Source organism: Engraulis encrasicolus, chromosome 14, assembly GCF_034702125.1.
Source record: "Engraulis encrasicolus isolate BLACKSEA-1 chromosome 14, IST_EnEncr_1.0, whole genome shotgun sequence".
Taxonomy (NCBI): domain Eukaryota; kingdom Metazoa; phylum Chordata; class Actinopteri; order Clupeiformes; family Engraulidae; genus Engraulis; species Engraulis encrasicolus.
In genome coordinates, this window is record NC_085870.1 from 11895196 (window position 1) to 11915728 (window position 20533).

The 20533-nt window shown below is 44.0% G+C and overlaps 1 protein-coding gene across 1 annotated transcript in view; it reads right to left on the reverse strand.

Moving 5' to 3' along the window:
- Positions 1-4296: 4296 nt before the first annotated feature.
- adamts9 (ADAM metallopeptidase with thrombospondin type 1 motif, 9) overlaps positions 4297-20533 on the reverse strand; it is a 58521-nt gene continuing 42284 nt past the window's right edge. Inside the window, exons 24-28 of the mRNA XM_063214933.1 lie at positions 19092-19199; positions 18534-18701; positions 12512-12769; positions 8951-9112; positions 4297-5447 (exon numbers count right to left, since the gene is read on the reverse strand). Of these exons, the coding sequence (XP_063071003.1) occupies positions 5262-5447; positions 8951-9112; positions 12512-12769; positions 18534-18701; positions 19092-19199 (882 nt within the window). The 3' untranslated portion in view covers positions 4297-5261. The remainder of the gene's footprint in view (positions 5448-8950; positions 9113-12511; positions 12770-18533; positions 18702-19091; positions 19200-20533) is intronic.

The following is a 20533-nucleotide window of genomic DNA, read 5'->3' on the forward strand; positions in this document are numbered from 1 at the left end:
ACAGAGTTCGAGGGTTTTTTTTTAAAAACATATATGGAAATAAAAGCACATTTACTACATTCAAAATATTTAGAAAGTGCACTGGCGTTTTTGCTGGTGAACAAAAAACAGTGCAATGAAATGACTTTCTAGTATTTATAAAGACAAGGAAAAGCAGGAATGCATCTTGGCAATAAAGTGAAGTTTTGGCTCTGAAACCCTGGATCTGTCTGCTGTCTTTGTGTGTGTGTGTGTGTGTGTGAGAGAGAGAGAGAGAGAGAGAGAGAGAGAGAAACAGGGCTCTCCATGCCGGTGCCCCTCCTGCTCTCCACCCACTGTCCCAGATGTAGTCCACATGTGTGGACTATCGCAGACTGGTCCTGAGTCAGTGATTTACACACACACACACGCATCCCATGTCTGGCCTGACCCCAATAATCCTGCGTCCCCGAATATCTAGCTGCCAACACGTAACATCAAACTGGGAGGTTTCGCTGCAAACGACCAGCAGGCGAGCCGACACACTTCATACCTAGTAAGTAAACTTCAAACAGCGTATTAAAGCACACATAGCTCTCCTCACTGTTAACTGTGGGGTTGACCAGGTATGTGTAGAGACTGAGACGTTGAGGTCTGCTACACAGGGAAGCAAGCATGTGGTGATGGAGTGGGTGGGAGTAGGATAAGTTGGTGAAACTGCACATTGAGGTGAGCTGAAGGCATCAAAATGCGATTTATGGGCCAGGGCAGGGAGCCAGCGTGACTCCTGCTGGGATTCAAATGTCAGTCCATTTTTCAGGGTTTTTATACAGGAGCTTAAATGAGATTGCCACATATTTCACCCTACACACCGCTCCAGCATGGCTATGGGAATTATCTCAATGGGGTCAAAGTAAATTGCCTTACAATTATTTAAAACCATAAACCACAGTCTTTAAAAACTGAGAAGTAGGGGCTGCATTTACATGCCAAGAAGGGTTTCTGGTCCCCTTATATCACAAATAAAACACAAGGGTTTTTTTTATTCAGCTTTGGACCTTGGTTCATGGTTAAAAACAAAACTCGTCCACCACCTGGCACCTAGCACACAGGCAGTAAATTATGTTAACAGTCCTGACCGTGGAACAAATAAAACATGAATGTTTGAACATAGTCAGCGTAGACAGGTTAGATTTGTAGGATCACTGAAATGTTTATTTATTGCCATCTAGACACCATCTCCTCATGGACATTGCGCACAATGTGCATTGACAGTGAAGTCGTACACTCTGCATCATTTTGTGTTTGTTCATGGTTCCATTATATTTTCTCGAGTGTCAATTCGAATGGCACACTCAAGTGCCAGTGCTGTTTCTGCTGATGCTACCCTTGAATCCAAAACAAACCATGTCCCTCAACCGCCAAAAAAAATAAAAAAGCCTGGTTGATGTAGAAAGTCACCAGAACTGATGCAGACACAAGGGTGTTAGAGGGTTTTCCAAGGATTAAAGCGTTGCGCTTTTCCACAAAGTCCGAGCATGCTGATTAGATGTGCCGGGAAAGGGCCTCCTGGAATATCAAAGCTGACCCTTAACCCCCACCGACGCTCTCGTCCATTGTCATGATGACGGCTTTTCACTGAGGTGACCATCGCCAGTCACGCCGCCACCACACCCCTCTCACACACCGCGTCGGGGCGGCAACAAAAAAAAAAGAAAAAAAAAAAGAGGAAAGGGCGGCCCACTAAAGAATCTGGCAGTTTTAAAAGCCGCCTAAAGAGAGAGCTCGGGCATTAGGGAGTGAATGAACACAAAAAATGGCTCCATCAAAGAATCATTGTAGCACATAATACAGACTTCCCTTCCAAAAGAAAATTAGGCAAACTCCCCTCGCAAAAAAACTGACACGATGAGTCACGGGGGCAGGAGGTTCTGACCTCAAAAGAAAACAAAGTCCAAGCTCAGTGAGCCTATTAGCTGTCATTCACTGAAAATACTCTTTTGGGGGGGACTGAATGATTCGGACAAAACACACAGAGATAAATCCACATAGTCTCTGTTTAAACCTGGTTAGGCCCCCCTGGCTACATCAGCTAACACACACCCATGGCCAACGCTACTCTATCTAAACGTCTGACAACAATTCACAGGCTAAACCTAGGTAACTCCATCTCTGCTTTGCACTTCTTCTGCAACTGCAACATTAAAGTCAGCAATTTTTCTAAGTAAAAATATCACAGAGAGAAATACATTTAGCACCTTTTGCTGTTGTTTGGCAACAGATACCGTATGTTAGAACACTAACATAACACTTAACTGTAGATGCCATCACCATCAAAAGCAGCACGATTTTTTTTTCAGCTTACACAACAGCTACAAAACATTATAACTCATTTGTTTAGATGTACAATAGATAGTTTTTAAGATAAATGTACAGCTTGGATTGTTGATACAAAATGCAAGGATACACATTTTTTTGTAAATTAGCAATAATCAATGATAGCTTTTTAATATCATCAAAGCATTGTGCAAGTTACTATTTTTTCCTCATTGTATTGTTCACTCTTACAAAATATGCATTGTAAAATGACACAAATTTTGTATGAAATTTAAATACAGAAAATACATCCAATATGATGGAGTACAAATAAATATGAATTAATTACACAAATATACAAAATCATCCATACCTCTAAGACACTTGTACTTGTAATACTGCCATTTGGTAAGAGGCACACTATATTTCAAAGGTCCAGTGTATATTTTTCCCCCAAAATGTATGCTGCCCATTCACAAATTTGTCCTTTCACAAAGCTTTTTCATGAATACTTACTAACTAAATGACCTAATACTTACTGGTTTGAATAGAGAAGGTTGTGCAGGCAAATACAATGTGACTACTAATTCAAATTAGAGATTTACATGGGGGGTCCATCTACTTATGAATTAAAAGTGTACATTTCCAAACCACAATAATGAATACTTTGAAATTGATTGATTTAAAAAAAAAAGGTATAGAAAAGATGACCATTGTGAATGGGCAGCATGCATTCACGAAACAAACTGCTAAAAAAATTACACACTGGAGCTAACATCCACATGCACGGTAACCAAGGGTTGACCATGGGCCAGATTTGCTCTGTTGCACACTGAGTGCGCGTATCTAACGTGTACAAGACCAAATGAAATTCTGATGGTTAAAGATATATTTGTAAAATGCAACTTTAAAAAAATACATTTGATCTGTCCAACTATTTTTGAATAATGAATCAATAACTGACACAAACATATAACAAAATAAAAATCCATTAATGTACAGAAAAGCTTAGCTGAGAAGCTCACAAGTGGACTGTTCTGATTCCTGCCTCCGATGTGAAGACATTACAGTATATGGTCATTAAGTTGCAGCTAGCCCCTCAAGCTAATTGGATGTTATATGCATTTTTTTCTTTTTCTTTTTTTTTGCTGATTCGCCACCATCAAAAACGCTATCACGCAGAGCTGTCGGGGTTCAGGGGGGCTGTGGGGACTCTATTAACTGAGAATGAGGTAGACACAAATGACTGGCCTTCAAAAACGATCTCCAGCAAAATAGCACTAATCACTCTTGCCTGCGGTTTCAGCATAAGAAGTGTGGCAAAGGGCATTTCGTTCAGCTCAATAGATTCTAGTCTGACATGGGAAAACTGCAATACATATTGTACAATGAAAAAAAATCGAAGTAACTGAAAGACAAAAAAAATGGAAACTCTACATGGACAAATGTATGTTCAAAAACTAGTGAAGAATTATAATACACCGTGTGACCGAGCATGCTATTGAAAAAAAGTATTACTGTTGGTCTACCTCTAAATAATGAATTGGACAAAGACGAGAAACCATACTTTGATCTCCCATCTCTCTCGTAACAGCACCACTGAATTAGTAAAAACTTGATGGCTAAGAACTGTGGGTATTTGTTTACCAAATGAGGTATGGTTGAGCATAGCATATTTTTTCACATAATATGGAGCAATGGTGATCAAATTTATACATGACAGAACATGTGAGGAAAACATTCAGAAAGTTCATAAAATCGTAGTGAGCACCATGTAAGCGATGTGCCTTGGATCTGTATTATACTTGTAGGTACACACTCTCTCTCTCTCCGTCTTTCTCTCTCTCTCTCTCTCTCTCTCTCTCTCTCTCTCTCTCTCTCTCTCTCTCTCTCTCTCTCTCACACACACACACACACACACACACACACACACACACACACACACACACACACACACACACACACACACAAACGCACCCACCCACACACACACACACACACACACACGGTGTCTGACTCTGTGTCTCTCAACCTGCTGTGCCATCATTGCTCTTATCTGTGCTGACATATCAAAATCACGGCAGCAAACTCAACAACAAGAGTCCTCCCCTACACGTCATACCATGGCAGAGAAAGCATATGCAACAGTGTGCATGATTGTTCAAAAGTCAAAGGAACTTCCAAATAGACATATATCATGTAAAAAATGTATACATCTCGTAGGAATAAAAACAGAAAATGACAATGAAACTCCATGCAGGTCGTGCCACTGGCTGCCCCTACCATTAAACATGATCATGTTCAGTGAAGTTTCACATAGCAAAACATTTTGAAATCAACATTACTGACTTCCGCTGTGAGTATGGAGTTGGTATTTTGCATCTTTACCAAAAAAAAGTAACACACAATCAATTAGCAAAATTCTCATATACAAAAATATTCACTGATATTTGCATATTAACAGCTGATGGGCTGAATGGACCAGCTCATATTTGGTAAAAACAGAACATCTAACAAAGTAGAGAGCTATGCTATGTACATCTTTTGTATAATAAATTATTATTTTTGAAAACAATTTTACAACCTAAATCAAACCGAAAGATCCTTGCCGGGATCCTTCATAAGAGTAGAAACTAGGACAAAAATGTTGACTAGTCACATGTGGGTGGCATACACCAGGACATTTGGTGACGGTATATTTCTGTACATCTGGTGTGCTCTGCTTCCTTAAGTGCAAAAATAAATACAATTTACAATTGTCTGTTGTTCTATAAACAGGCATGGCACTTTGGGTTGCAGGAACAGCTTTGTACTTAAAAAAAAGTCTCAACCCATTCATCTGTTTGCTTGTCCTTTTCTTTTTGTCTTAGTCTTGTCTTTTCAAGCTACAAATGTCACAAAAGAGGAAAAAAAAATCAAAACGAAAACAAATTCTGTGACCATGCTAAAAAACAAAACAAAAACAAAACAAAAATCAAAAATATTCATTAGCGTACCGAGCTCCATGGGTCAGCGCTCCAGTGCGGACTAGATGGGCACGACTGAGTATTGCACTGCTCTCGGTCGGGCGGTTTGTCAAGAATTTCACAGCTCAGATCGTTAAAGCGCTCCCCGTTGGGCCGCTGACATGCGACCAGCCGTGTTTTTATCCCGCCACCACAGGACTTGGTACACTGAGGACAAAAGGGGGGGACACAACATGCAAGGGGGTGAGCAACTGGTAGCTTTTATTTTAGGGAGGGGGCATGAAAGACACGAAGTGACCAGTTTTAGCGTTGGAGCTAAGCTGAGGAACCCTCCCTTTCCAGCGCTAACTCTGAAACACCCACATGAAATTCATGATTTCAATTTCATGCCACCTATTACCCGGCGTTAACATGAGCACTGACTGTTGACGGATCGCACTGAGTTGCATGGGCGGGCGTAAAATGTTTTGTGGGGACCGTCGGTTCCGTTGCCTTCGCCAAAAGTTAAATATGTTCAACTTTCACTGTTGTGGCAGATCTGTCAGCCAATCAGACTGCGTGTATGAATATAATCTAAAACGCCAACTCCTATTCTGTCAGATACGCCTCCCGTCAGCCATTGGCGGTCAGTGCCCGTGTGAACAATATGCAACCATTTTTGGGGTACACGAATCTTCATAGTTGGAAAACACCAACCAAAAGTTGGATAGCATGACTTTAATTTTCCTGAGCTCCTTCGTTGCTACCAAAAGTGGAAAAAACAGTCATGCTTGCCGTGCTACGGTATACATAATGCCAGGCCCATTCATATCCTACATTTGGTCAGCTATGTACAGTATGTATGTCTGTTGCATTATAACCATCAAGACCTTCATCAAATGAAACAGTACACACGTATCCATAATTGTCTTCCATGTAATGTATGAATAGGCCTTAAAACTACACAAACAACCACACGCAAATAAACAGTCAAATGAAAAGACCATCAGTAGGCACTATGCGGTATTTCTGGGCTCAACTTATCATCTTAGCGTACATAACATACTGCTGCCATATCTGACCAACTGCTGATTGTTCGAACATTGTTGCTATGATGATCTGATTTTGCACAAAAACCACTAATTCAATGACAAGTCATGCAAGTTTGATTACATGTAGCATGTTGCATACACATACAAGTAGCATGTTGCATACACATACAAGTTTGCATACATGTAGCATGTGTGACAGAAGGCACCGACGTAAAAAAAAACAAAAAAACTGGAGGAACTAGAAAAAGGACAAAATCAAAGAAACAGCGAGTTGTCGCTCAGCCACCCTTCACCCTCGTGAGGTGAACTGTCCCACATTCAAACTACAAACACAGCCCACTCCGACAAACATAATTAGTGCGTTTAAACCACAAATACAGAAACAAATTCAGGAGACTTTCGCTCTATATTACAAGTTGATGAACCACCACAGTTTTGTGTCATTTTAAATTCGGGAAGAAAATGGAAGTCATGGTAAGCAGGTTTCAAGGTATCTTACAAGATGCCAGCCTGAAAATGTAGTCTCACACACACACACAGGCACTCAGAGCCAGTAGTTCAAAGAGACATCATGATGTCTACTGAAGTAGGTTAAGTCATGTTTTATGGAAAATTTGTTTTGCATTGTTCCTGTAGGAGTGAGTGACTGTCCAATGCCTCTTTAATACCTCTTTAAAACATTACTGCATTGCCGCAATGCCACAATGCCACGCGGCCATTACAAGCCAAACAGATGACCATGTTCAGAAATTAGGGCTGTCAAAATTAACACATTAATCACAATTACATTAATGCAATACTAAATCGCAATTATTAATTTTTCAATCGCGATTAGAGTTCCCCAGATTTTTGTCATGTCATGGTCACAACACACCATTGGCTCGCGCCATCACATGAACCAATGTGACACCACATCTTGAGGCACCTGCTCAAAAAAGCTGCCACAGCACATGGTTGTTCATAGGGGGTCAGCCCTATGTTCCCACAGCCCATTGGTCCCACGGCCCATTGGTCCCACAGCCCAAATAGTCCCAGCTTATTCCTACTGCTCCATGCTCCCACAGTTTTAAGAAATTATTCAAATATAAGCCCTATGCTCTACATCTCCATGTCCCCACATTTCCAAGTCAACTAAGAGAACCAATAGGCCTAAAAATAATGTTAAAAATCTTAGTGATGTGGGACCAATCGGCTGTGGGACCAATGGGCTGTGGGAACATAGACACGCTCCCGTTCATAGACCGTGGGCCAGAAAACCAATCTTGTAATTTCAGTGAGAATAGCAAGTGGCAACTTTATTTTTGCTGATATGAACCCCTGACAACCCATTAATCCATATTTAGCTGCTGCCACCCTCAAAATGTGCTCCTTAATGTAAAAAAAAAAATAAATAAATAAAACTAGCCTGCTGAGGCATGTCACCCAATGCAAAGGCAATGGGACAGAATGCAGCTAGCTCACTTCAAGTCAAGTCAAGTCAAGTTGGTTTTATTGTCAATTGTAACTTCAAGGCTATGTGCAAAAAAACTTGAAACTCTCCTTTTTTGCTGTTAAAGGGGTAATCCGGTGTGAGACTGCTTATCTTGTATTAAAACGTGATGATGAGCCCTAACTTTTGCCTCATACCTCGCCTCCAAAGGTCCCCTGCATTCCGAAGTCCGAGCGCAGACAAAAATTCCATAGCTAGGTGAAATTTAGCTTCTGCTGTGATGGACCAGCACCTGTCTAGCCATCGTTATAAATCTCTACTTTCCACCCATTTACGAGGTTCAAAGTTGCTCAATACTTCATTCCGCAAAGTCGCGGGGTTGTTGACATGTAAAACAAGGCATAGAGAACTTTGGTAGTCCAACGTTTGTTTAGAAACAACGCCATTCTTACAGGGTGTTGAGAACGCCGATATAGCTAAGTCCTGAGATGGTTTAGCCAAAGAGATATGTCCAGTGTGTCTACTCACTACTTTTCCGGGTGGTACTGCACTCTAGGAGCGCCAGCGAGTGAATACAGACTCCATTCCAATGAATGGGCTGCGCTCTCTCCACAGCGCCCTCTAGGTGAACTGCAGGCATGGATACACTGGCCATAAACCATCTCAGGACTTGGCTATATCGGCGGTCGCAACACCCTGTAAGAATGGCGTTGTTTCTAAACAAACGTTGGACTACCAAAGTTCTCTATGCCTCATTTTACATGTCAACAACCCTGCAACTGTACAGAATGAAGTTTTGGGCAACTTTGAGCCTCGTAAATGGGTGGAAAGTAGAGATTTATAACGATGGCTAGACAGGTGCCGGTCCATCACAGCAGAAGCTAAATTTCACCTAGCTCTGGAATTTTTGACTAGCGCTCGGACTTCGGAATGCAGGGGACCTTTGGAGGCGAGGTATGAGGCAAAAGTTAGGGCTCATCATCACGTTTTAACACAACGTAAGCCATTTCACACCGGATTACCCCTTTAATGAGAACGAAACTTGTTTATTAGAGGAGATACGATTTCTGGCCCACAGGCTATCACTAATACATTTTTGTGGTTCGTGTGCCACATAAATAACTAGGTGTTCCTTAATTAGCTATCGAATTGTTGATTAATCACAATAAAAAAAAAATCTTTTGACAGCCCTATCATAAATAATAATGAAATTTTGTGAAGTTGAGATTTCATGAGTGGTAACTGCTTACCTCTCCCCAGTTGCCGTACACCCACTGGGGGCAGGGTCCAGACTCGCAGGAGCGCTGTTCGTGGGGCTGGGCACTCTCGTCACAGTTGGTGGCCGTGTAGCCATTCTCATCCTGGCACACCACCACGCGCCTCTGGAAGCCGCCCGCACACGTGCTGGAGCACTGGGGCACCAAGACCAGGAGACATTAGGTTAGAGACACTTCTGAACCATTGGCCATGCCCATACGCCACAAAAACACATTTCCCACTATATCACATGACAATATATAGTAGTGGTATCAACAATGATCGATTTGGCGATCCGAATCGATGCGGGGCATGGACGATCCAGAATCGATCCGGCAAGTTCCAGAATCGATCCGGCAATTTTTTTAAGTTTCAATTACTTCCATGGATATTTCGGGAGCAAATGAATGTTAAATTAAATAAAAGCACTTCAAAACATTGCAAGACTGATACAGACTGATACAGAAAACAGCCAATAAATTGTTGCTCAGGATCTGACTACTTGTATTGCCTCATCATGACTGATTAAACATTTGCTTTCAGTAGAAATGTAATGCATTGCAATGCATTGTAGAATTGATTCGGATCGGATCGGATCGCATAGAATCGAATCGAATCGAATCGCTACCTCCCGAATTGTGATCGGATCGGATCGTGAGGGCAGTGCCGATCCACACCACTAATATATAGTGATATATCATATTATATATAGCAGTGGTCGCCAAGGATCCATGGAGGGTCGCGAAACCCTTTTGATTTTAAGGGGTTTAATTTTAATACCATATACAGTCCATGTTGAATAAATGGCAAATCATTGAATTAATATATGCATAGAAGAAACAAAAGTTAAGTTCTACAATAAACATTTACTCTGTTTTTGACCGAAAACAAATTGAGGAATACAACGATAACTAAGGAAACAGAGCGAATCACGTGACTCCCTCTCATGCGGGCGTTCACATGTTTGGGTCACCAAAGCTTACACAATGTTAAAATATGGGTCCCTGAAGAAAAAGGTTGGGAACCACTGATATATAATATTGCTTTTTATGAAATTATTATATGGATGTGATAAATGAAAATGGCACCAAATGCAGTATTTTAATATACTGTAAAATATATTGGATGATAGAAGGTATAATACAGTATATGAGAAGGGCCACTCCTATTGGCTCCTATTATATTGTCAAAAACCTGCTGTTCCACCTGGCGACCAGGGGTAAGTGATAACTGGGAAACCTGAATGGAAGCCAATAGGGCTGAATGCTAAAATATTTTTACTCCAATTTCCTGTCATCAACCTCATGAATATACTGTAAATCTCCTGTGAAGGACTGACCCTTACCGTTACAGATTCTCTGATTGAATAAGTACATTAAATACTTTCTAACACAATGCAACAGCAATAGCTTATACATTGTAGTATATCAGCAAAATACTTTTGTTTTGTAACAGAAACAGAATTCAGCAGCTGAAGTAGATACGGAATTCTGTTTATAGTCTAGGCAGCCTGACGCAACTAAATTTCCATTATCTTTGTTTTAAATGGGCTACTGTATATGAAGAATCAAAGTCAAAACTAGCACAGCACTGCACACAAATTTAAAATCCTTTGAATTGTTGTTCCCCTTCCAAAGGCAAGAGGAAAGGAAACAGAAATAAACTGCCTGTTGAGAAAGTCGTTTGAAAATGTGACTAATCTGGCTGCGCTACTGCTGTAAGTGACATCTGTATTTCAACTAAAAAAGACTCTACAGTCTCGGGTGACATATCAAGAACGTTTTATGATCACTTAGATTTCCTTGCAGGAGACACACTGTCTCTGAAAATGACTTCCTCGATGTAATCAGCTTTTCAGCACAGGGCTGATTTCTACATTTGTATCATCATTCTTTTGTTCTATATTCTGGTCTAAAACTGTTTTAAATCACTGCATGCCACTATTTATAAAACTAGCCAATTACTGAGACAGGCTCTGCTGCAGACTGCTGGTGGTTGAGATTACTTCCTGGTTTTGTGACATAGTAATTTCCTGACTGTCCTTGTGGGTATTGTTTAAAGCGTGATGACCCTGTCTGAACTATCTTGGTCACAGTCAAAGAGGCGACATCCGTCAGTTGGGCCCTACTGATTTACCAATAGATAAGTACAGGCCCGCCGATGGGGGGGACAAACGGGTCGGTTGTCCCAGGCCCAGGGAGAAGAGGGGAGGAGAATTGGATCCTCAAAGCATTGTAAGCATGGAGAGGATGGCCCTTTCAGATGATTTTGTCCTGGGCCCGGTCAAAGCTGTAAGCAGCCATGGATACGTCTATAAATAATCAAGACGCGTGTGGCGCTGATAACATAAAACACAACCACTTCCACTACGCTGACGGAAGCTGGACGGACACACTGCCATTTTTGTTCTTTATTTTTGTCCCTGTATTGGGGGCAGAAGAGCAAAGATAGCACAGGAAGAAAGGAGGAGGAGAAATGGAGTCGGCGAGTACAGTACAGCAAGACGTGACCTCAAGCCGGATTGGAGCGCAGAGGGACCTGTGAGGACAAGACGTCTGACGCTAGCACTCCACCAAGGCCAGGGCTGGCCTGGTCTTGTGGCATATCGGGCATTTTCCCGGTGGGCTGACAGTCCTCAGGGGCTGATGCTTCTGTTTTTTTAAAGATATTTTTTTGGTCTTATAGACTTTATTAGCGACAGGATACTTTGAGAGAGAGACAGGAAATGTTTTAGGAGAGAGAGACGGGGGGAAGGGTCGGCAAAGGACCCGGGACGGAATCCAAACAGCGTCGGCCGCGTGGTAGACGACTGCTCTACCGTTAAGCCACGGTAGGGCCATGCTTCTGTTTGTTTTAAGAGACCAACTCCATATTTTAGATGGGGTGACTCATTTGGTGGATCTTTAATATATACCTTTATACCACGGCAGTCTGAAATCTTCCATTGTGACGGGCTAAATGGGGTGTTGATTAACTGTCTATAGATGCACACTAATAAAGTAGTCCCACTATTAGGTCACTTTTCTGACCGCATAACTCGTTCATAAGTTATAGGCCTATTAGGGAAAGAAAGTTGCAAAGCATTACGCGCTGAATTGACACATGTCACATCGCGCGTCTGGAAACATGGACGGTCATGTGTGAGGGGCTGGTGGTCAATACTAAAAGTGGCCGGTCCGTTTTTTTGGTGCCAATCCAGCCCTGACCAAGGCTCCCCCCAAAAAAAACGTGCTAATTTCAGAACATCCTTGACTAATCAGGGAGACAAAGCCCGAGTGGAGCGGCAAACCTCCAAAAACTAGAGCCGTGCACTTTTCATTGTTTGTCCGTTCGTCGAGGAACGTAATCTAGTCAAAACCCCTTCAAACCGCAGTCAATTGTTCTCGCATGTGAAAACTCGGATGCCAGCGAAAAGACGCGCTAACACGAGACAGCTGAATGGAATAAGAGCAAATTAAAGAGGTAATTAGAGTGAATGCCCTGCGCTTAAACAAGGGCATTAGCTACATTTTGTTTCTTGGCTAAAAAAACAAACAAAAGGGAGACAAACTCACAGCTCCCCAAGGTCCGGTCCTCCACTGGTTGCGGCCACGGTTGCGGCTGTCGCCAGCCCCAGCCGGTGGCACACTCTTGGGGCTGGAGGGCGCGTTGCTGTGGTCGGTCTGCCTGGAAGGGCACTGGGGCATGGCACACTCCTGCTCGCGGGGCGGCCGGTCGTCGGGGTCACATTCGCTCATGTCCACCAGCTGCTCGTTGAAGTTCACGCAGACCACCTGCCGACTGGCTTTGCCTTGGCCGCAGGAGACCGAGCACTGCAAGGACAAAGGTACACACACGCACACACACACACACACACACACACACACACACACGCATACACACGCACACATACACACACACACGCATACGCACGCACGCACACACACACACACGCACGCACACATGCACACACACATACACACACACACACACACACACACACACACACACACACACACACGCACGCACACGCACGCACGCACACACACGCACACACACACACACACACACACACACACACACACACACACACAGACATACACACACACCCACATGCACGCACACACACACACACACACACACACACACATGCACGTACACACACACGTGCACGCATCCAAAAACACACACACACACAAACACGCGCACACACACACACCATAAGTATTTACGTTACCACACAAGAAAACTTTCACATCAAATTAGTTACGCTGCACTTCAAAATTACTGGCCCCAACAAAGATACTTTTTTTTTAACTGAACATAGAAAATGCAAAATCGCAAACAGCGAACTAGAAACACATGTATGCAAATAATGCATACAGATGTAGCCTGAGCAAACAATTTGAAAAGCTAAGCAGAGCAAATAATACTAGACAAAATTCTTGATATTTGAACTCCCCCATAGTTCAGCAATCAATATGACACCTACAGGTAGGGTCCAGCTCAAACTAGTGCCTCCTGCCAAGACCGTATAACAGGACCGTAAGACACTATGGTGCCCCCTGGCACTTAACCTCTCAGATGCCCCCTTTATGAGCAATATTTGTAAAGTTTGTGTCGTGTTGTGCCCCGTCCTCAGACCTTGAATTTCGTCATTTTAGGTTTAAGGCCACTTGAGAGGGCATCAGAGAGGGCATCAAGGCCACTGTGGCCTTATGGCAGATATTTTTCCAAGGGCACAAGGCCAAAGTGGGAGGGCACAAGGCCCATGGCCCTCATGGCCCTTGCGAAATCCCTGCCCTGCCCGTCATTGGCTGTAAATGTTTGGGCCCTGTGCCACTGGCCCATATGGATGATGCAGCCCTGCTGCCAGAGATTCTTTAAGTATAGAGATCAGGGCTTTGAACCGTTATTTTTTTCCAAACGTTCCGTTCCGAACAGAAACGGAATTATAATGTTTCCGGTTATGAGTTCCACCAATATATTGGCGTTCCCGAACCGGTTAGAACCAAAAATTATTGTTCCCGGAACGGTTAATTTCGTTCCGGTCAGCTGATTATTCCCCATAGGCCTAACTGACGTTAAAAAAGAAAGACGGAAGTGCAAATGAGTCAGCCTACATTCAAAACTGTTTATTCAAGCGGATGAAAAGAATATCCTCCAGAATTTTGTTCATTCAGGGACAACCTAAGCAGAGAAGCAGAGAATAAACCTCAATGATGAAAATGTGCGCTCCACGCTGACTTGGGTAACGGGGAGCACTATGATGGACATTGTGAGTTTGTGCATATTTGAAGCGGCCATGGAAGCCCAATGACGCTGAACATTGTCGGTGCGCTTTGCACGCACTTCCCTGCAATGTCTTACAATAATGCAATGCAAACTCTGTCCTTTTGTATGACAGTGGTTTCTCTTATTTAAGATGTGGAGTGAAGACTTTGTAATCTACAGCTCTCTCTCCATTCAGTCAGAGAATGTCTGTCACACAGGACGTGAACCTCAGCCGCCATAGTAACGTGCGCAGGCAAATAATGACTTTGTTTGTTTGTTTGAGGAACGGTATTAACCGGTTACCATTATTTTTAAATAAGTGTTTCCGTTCCAGAACATAAAAAATAATAATGTTTCCGGTTTCGTTTCTGTTCCCTGTAAAATACAAAAAGTTTCTGGTTTTCGTTTTCGTTCCTTGAACCGGTTCGAAGCCCTGAAAAGAGATATGCCATTGTAATAGGTTGCTATGGGCACCTAACATGACCAGGTTCCGGTCTGCCTAAAGGGGGTGTCATAATGCTCCTAGCATTGAATAGAACAGTCCTTAGGTCTGCCTAATAGAACCCGGAAACAATGGGCCAATGGAACCTCTCTCTCTCTACTCTCTCTGCTGCTGCCTCCCACCCTTTTCTTCTGCTTGTAGCCTCTTGCAGCGCAGTCACATTACATTACATTCAGGGCTCTAAATTAACACACGCCAACACGCCAAACACGGGTGAAAAATCATTTTGGCTAGTAGAAAAAAATAGGTACCCGCCTATTTGGCTAGTGGCGCCCGAGTACAGTAAAGTATGAACGGTAAACCGCTGCTATGACAAACGTTAGACGGCGAGATTTCCTACATTACCCATGGACCCTAGCGTCACGAGGTAGCCTCCCACCGTGGGCTTTCCAGTGCAGCGAGCGGCAATTAAGCCCATACGACTTTGTTGCTGTCGACCAACGTTGACGGAACCACGTGAGCGAGAACTTGTTGTCACGATGTGGGTGTTATTAAATACAGCGCATTTAAAGTCGGCCACAAATATGAACGAGACGATGAGCCCGCATCGGTTTGCTCTACTAACACACCACGTGTGAGGAGTGGGGGGACAGGCAGTGAGGAGGAGCTGAAGTGGGGACCTGCGCAAACTTGTGTAGAGGTGTGAGACAAGACCCATATACACACGTGAGTGAGTTGTTGACCAACCAGTTCATGGGCGCGTGACCTCGGAGGCAGTCCGCCGACGAGCGTTGAAGGGGATAAGCAACTGCAGAGGTTGCAAGATCTGACTGCAGCCGCATTCATCCCGCGATAGTTTTACACCATGTGACATGTCACCTCGTCAACGCAACGTCGACGAAATTTCAAAGTTTGACAGGAAATCTAACCGTCATGCAGCATTTTCCATCCAGGGTGCATTGCTGTCTAAATGCGCATGCATGCGTTGACACATGTCGAATGCACCTATTAACTCCATGCCGTTGCGCTTGCCAGGATTGAAAACATTTCAGATGACCAGCCTTCTGTCAGCTACGCTCACACTATTCTGACAGGCAGCCTATGCTCCCGTCGCTGTCGCTACAACCTTTTTAACGTCACTACTGCTACTGCTACTAGCATGAACCTTGCTGTGACAGGCTGCCTTTTTGAAGCTGCGAGGGCCTGACCGTTTCAATTACAGGACTAACGCAGATTATGCATAGAGCTACTGTTCTGTATGTTTTGTGCGAGTGATGAGAATGTGGCGGGGGTTAGAGCAAGGTTCTCTATGTTGGTGAATGCCAGTAGTAATTGTAACAGTAGTAGTAGTGACGTTTAAAAAGTGGTTGTGGAACGAAATTGCGACAAGGGCAGAGGAGGAGAGCTGACTATCAGAGTAGTGTGAGCGTAGATGTCAGTTGTCTTCTGAAATGTTCCGAGTCCTGGCGCGCGCAACTAAGTTGGAAAGCCCACGCCATCGGAAAGAAAAAGAATAACAAAAAAGCAACCAACGACGAAGCTATGGAAGTAACAAATGAAGCGAAGATTCCCGTGATATTATTTACTTTTACTAAACATAGGCTTCTTGTCATTTTGTTGCGCATGGTAGAGAAGAGCTCCTCCTCTTTCCTCTCCTTTTCCTCTCATCTCTGCTCCTTCCTTAGGGTGTGCGTATGTGAGGTTTTGTAGTGTTTGGTTGTGTTTGGTTACTGTATGTTAAGGTTTGTTATGTGAGTGGCTTGAGATGTGATTCACTGTTTTCAGAGGAATTGAATAAAAACTAATTAAATTGATCAGGCCTAAGTAATGAAAGTAAAAAATAATGCAGAAATATGAAAAATGAAAAATAGCCTATAATATGCTTATTATTACATAGGCATAGTATGCAGGCCTATAGTGTAGGCCTATCTGTGTTGTAGACATAGTTAAACAGAATGACCATAATTTAAAAAAATAATTAGCCTAAAGCATAGTTTATTTTGGCGAGATAAAAAAAAAATGGCTAGTTGAACTTCTGTTTGGCTGGTAAGAAAAAATGTCCACTAGCCAAATTGGCTGGTGGTGGAAAAAGTTAATTTAGAGCCCTGATTACATTACACTTACGGTAGCTGACACTTTCATCCAATGCCACTTACAGTTATTTACAATCTATTGGTTACTGTCTCTGGAGATTTATGGGGTTAGGCGCCTTCCTCAAAAGCACTTCAGACATGGATGGAGGTGAAGGGAGAGGTTAGGGGGGGGGGGATTCGAACCCCCAACCCTCTGAGCTTTAGATCACCGCCCTAAACATTAGGCCACGGCTGCCCACTGTATGCCCGCAGTTACAGCACTCTTACGAATGCCAACCGTTGGCTTCCACAGCTTTGCCTATGGTGCGACCCCATGCTCAAGTCTGGCTTACAAAAGGCGAAAAAGGCGAAAGGGGAAAGCCTTCTTCCCTTCACATTCTTTTCTGTTGGTGTTCAGTTCATGCCTCTGAAAGTACTGCTCCATAGGCGTCGCCATTTCTGTGATCGAGCGGCGCCATATACAGTATTTGGTGCATATAAAACACACATTTGCAGACTTATACGATTTACAGTATAACATTATGAGGATGATTTTCACGTGTGCATACTTTCTTACATACCAATTTATGGCAAAAGAAGAAGTGACTTCCATTGCCCCTGAACTGGCGGCAGAAATGGCGTCTGGCCATACCCCGCATGTATGATGTAAGTAAGCTGTCTTCCCTTTACGTTCTTTGCCAACAGGATTTCACTCCTACATAGCTCACTTCCTGTGCATGTGTGTCGAGGCAGCCAGTGATAGTACTGGAAGTATGGAGAAAAAAAACCTCCAAGCGTTCTGTATTAAACTCTGTGGCCTCGCAATAAATGGCTTCCTTCCTTGGGTTCAGTGAGTTACTCTCGCATACAGTAAATAACCAAAGGAGGCCCTCCCACCGCAACATATCCACTCACTTGCTCGCTCGCTCACTCACTCACTTGCTCAACTTAGCACAAGCCCCGATAACAGTGGGCTGTGGGAGGAGGGATAGTGGCGGTGGTGGGTGGCGGTGGTTGTGTGAGTTCATGGAGGGGGGGGGGCTGATGTGAAACAGCTGTAAACAAGGGCCTTGGTCCTCCCACCACCCCAACCCCCACCAGCCTTCATTCCCATCAGTTCCGAGCATCCTCGGGAGGCGTCTAATGACAAGGGGGGATAGCCATTTAACACCAGGGCTAAGCACCAGCGAGACTCAAGCTAAATAAACCAGCTAATGAAACACTAATGGAGCTGAAGAGGGGAGATGTGAGGTGGGAGGTGTGTGTGTGGGGTTCTGGGGGGTGGGGTGTATTTCAGCGAGGAAGGGAAGGAAATTAGCGGTACTCAGAGCTGCGTGGCATTCGAATTATACCAAATGAGCCTTTGAGAGCGTGGAATAACAAATAAAAACAAATGGTGAACGAAGCAGGGCCACAATCCAATCAGCTTTCAGCAGATGGATGAGCATGTACATTTCAGACGCCAGACAATCCCTCAAAGCCCAAACTTGTTGGCCGTTGGGCCTACTTCAGGCGACTCTTGCATAGAGACAAGGAGTAGTATGGTGTTTAGTGATTTAAAAACCCTTTATTTTAACTGGGGTACATAACTAAAAACGCCAACCGGTTTCAACCTCACAGGGTCTTCATCAGGGCGTGACGCCCCAGGGCGTCCCTCAAAGCCCTTTTTACGTATAAATGAGACGCTAGTTCAGCGGTTCTCAACCTTTTTTGAACCAAAGCCCCCCCGTCGCCTCATCGTAAGCATGTCAGTGCCCGCACCCAACATCATGATGTGAATAACGCGTGTTTACGTAACAACCCACTCACCGGAGTCCATTCCAGAACCTTCCACTGGCCGCACGCCACCACCTGACAGACTTCCCGCGCTGAGGGTTTGGGAAGGTGAGAGCAGGCCGCCTCCTCGGCCACTCCTCCCTGGATGTCTCGGCAGCTCACGTAGCGCATGCGCGTGCCTTTACCACAGGAGGCGCTGCACTGTGGTGATAAGGACAGAAACAGGTTTAGTGCAATACTATTCAGCTTCAGTACCAAGAGGGCTACATGGAAATATTACAGCTTTTTTTGTTTTTTGTTTTTTAAGGAAGACGTGAAATAAAACACAACACAACACAAAAAAACAATTGAACTATATTCCATTTTAAGACCATTTTCACTCTTTTACACGGGATACAAGTCAGTGGGGTCGCACAGTGTGAGCACTCGAGTCGCATCCGACTATCGGGTTGTGTATTTTGAGGATGAAAAACAACTTGTAATTTTAGAAAATACTGTTTATTATCCTGCTTATTATACTTTAGCACTTTTGAAAAGACTGCACATCTACTTGACGCTCAGGGTGAACAGGCGACTCGTGACATACAGTACCTGTGTCCAGGATCCAAATCTCCACTGGGTTTTGTGGTCGGGATGAGACTGGACTTTGGCATCTGGAGTGGCAGGATGGGAGCGGGGGCACTGAGCTAGTTCACAATCCTACAAACGGTAGACAGGCAAGAGACAAGAAGACAGAACAGTCAAGAGAGAGCAACATTCATACAGTACATACAGAGAATACGGACAGAGGACTTTGTTTTACATGAATCACCGAGATACAAGCACACCATCAAGATACGAGGCCAATGAAAACGAAAGAAAGTAAATACAGAAGAGTGAACAGAATAAAAAAGTGTGTGTGAGAGAGAGAGCGGAAGACAGAGTGAGAGAAAGAAAAAGAGAGATAAAAAAAACTAGAAAAAGTATCCAAAGTGTCAAGGTGCCGAAGTCAAAGCCAAAGTCACTGTGCATATTCCAAGGAGGAAGAAGAAGAAGAAGAAGAAGAAGAAGAAGAAGAAGAAGAAGAAGAAGAAGAAGAAGAAGAAGAAGAAGAAGAAGAAGAAGAAGAAGAAGACGAGAGAGAGAAACAGAGAGGAAGAGGGAGAAAGAGAACATGTACAGCAGAAAGAAAAAAAATGAGTAGAATTGAATGTGTGTACAATCAGCAGCAATACAATCAGTTAGCGGCCCCATGGCACTCATCTCCATGACAACTCCTGGCACAGGCCAGCACCATTCCTTGAGAGTATGACCTCGATGCCCTCTTAAGCAACACCCCCCACCCCCCCCTATCCCGCCACACTTCCCCCACACTTCCCCCACACAAATACCCATACCCCTGCTACAACACCCCCAAGTACCCCTCATACATCCACACATATCCCCTACAACAACCCCCCCCCACACACACACACACCCTCCCACATCCCACTGTAATGGAGGAAGGTGGGACAGAGAACTACGAAGAAGGGGGTGGGAGGCAAAGAGGGAAGGTCAGAGGAGAGGGGGGGGGGGAGTGAGAGAGGAAGAGAGAGAGAGAGGTGGGGGAAGAGAGAAAGAGCAGGAGAGGGAAAGCAGAGGGGAAGACACACACACACACACACACACACACACACACACACACACACACACACACACACACACACACACACACACACACACACACACACACACACACACACACACACACACACGCACACACACACGCACACACACACACAGTAAGGAAGAGAGGGCCCAAGCTGTTAAAATGAGTTTTCTGGGTCTGAAGCATGGGTCCACACATTCCAGGTTCAGCCTCTGCTCTGAGTGGAAACAAATACGGCTCTCTGGCAGTAGAAGGAGAGCATCTTGCTGCAGCACACTAGCAATAAAGAGCGCTTGTAAAACTCCCTTCAGAAACAGACCATGGGAAAGCACAACAGAGAGGGCAGAGAGGGAACGAGAGAGAGAGAGAGAGAGAGAGAGAGAGAGAGAGAGAGAGAGAGAGAGAG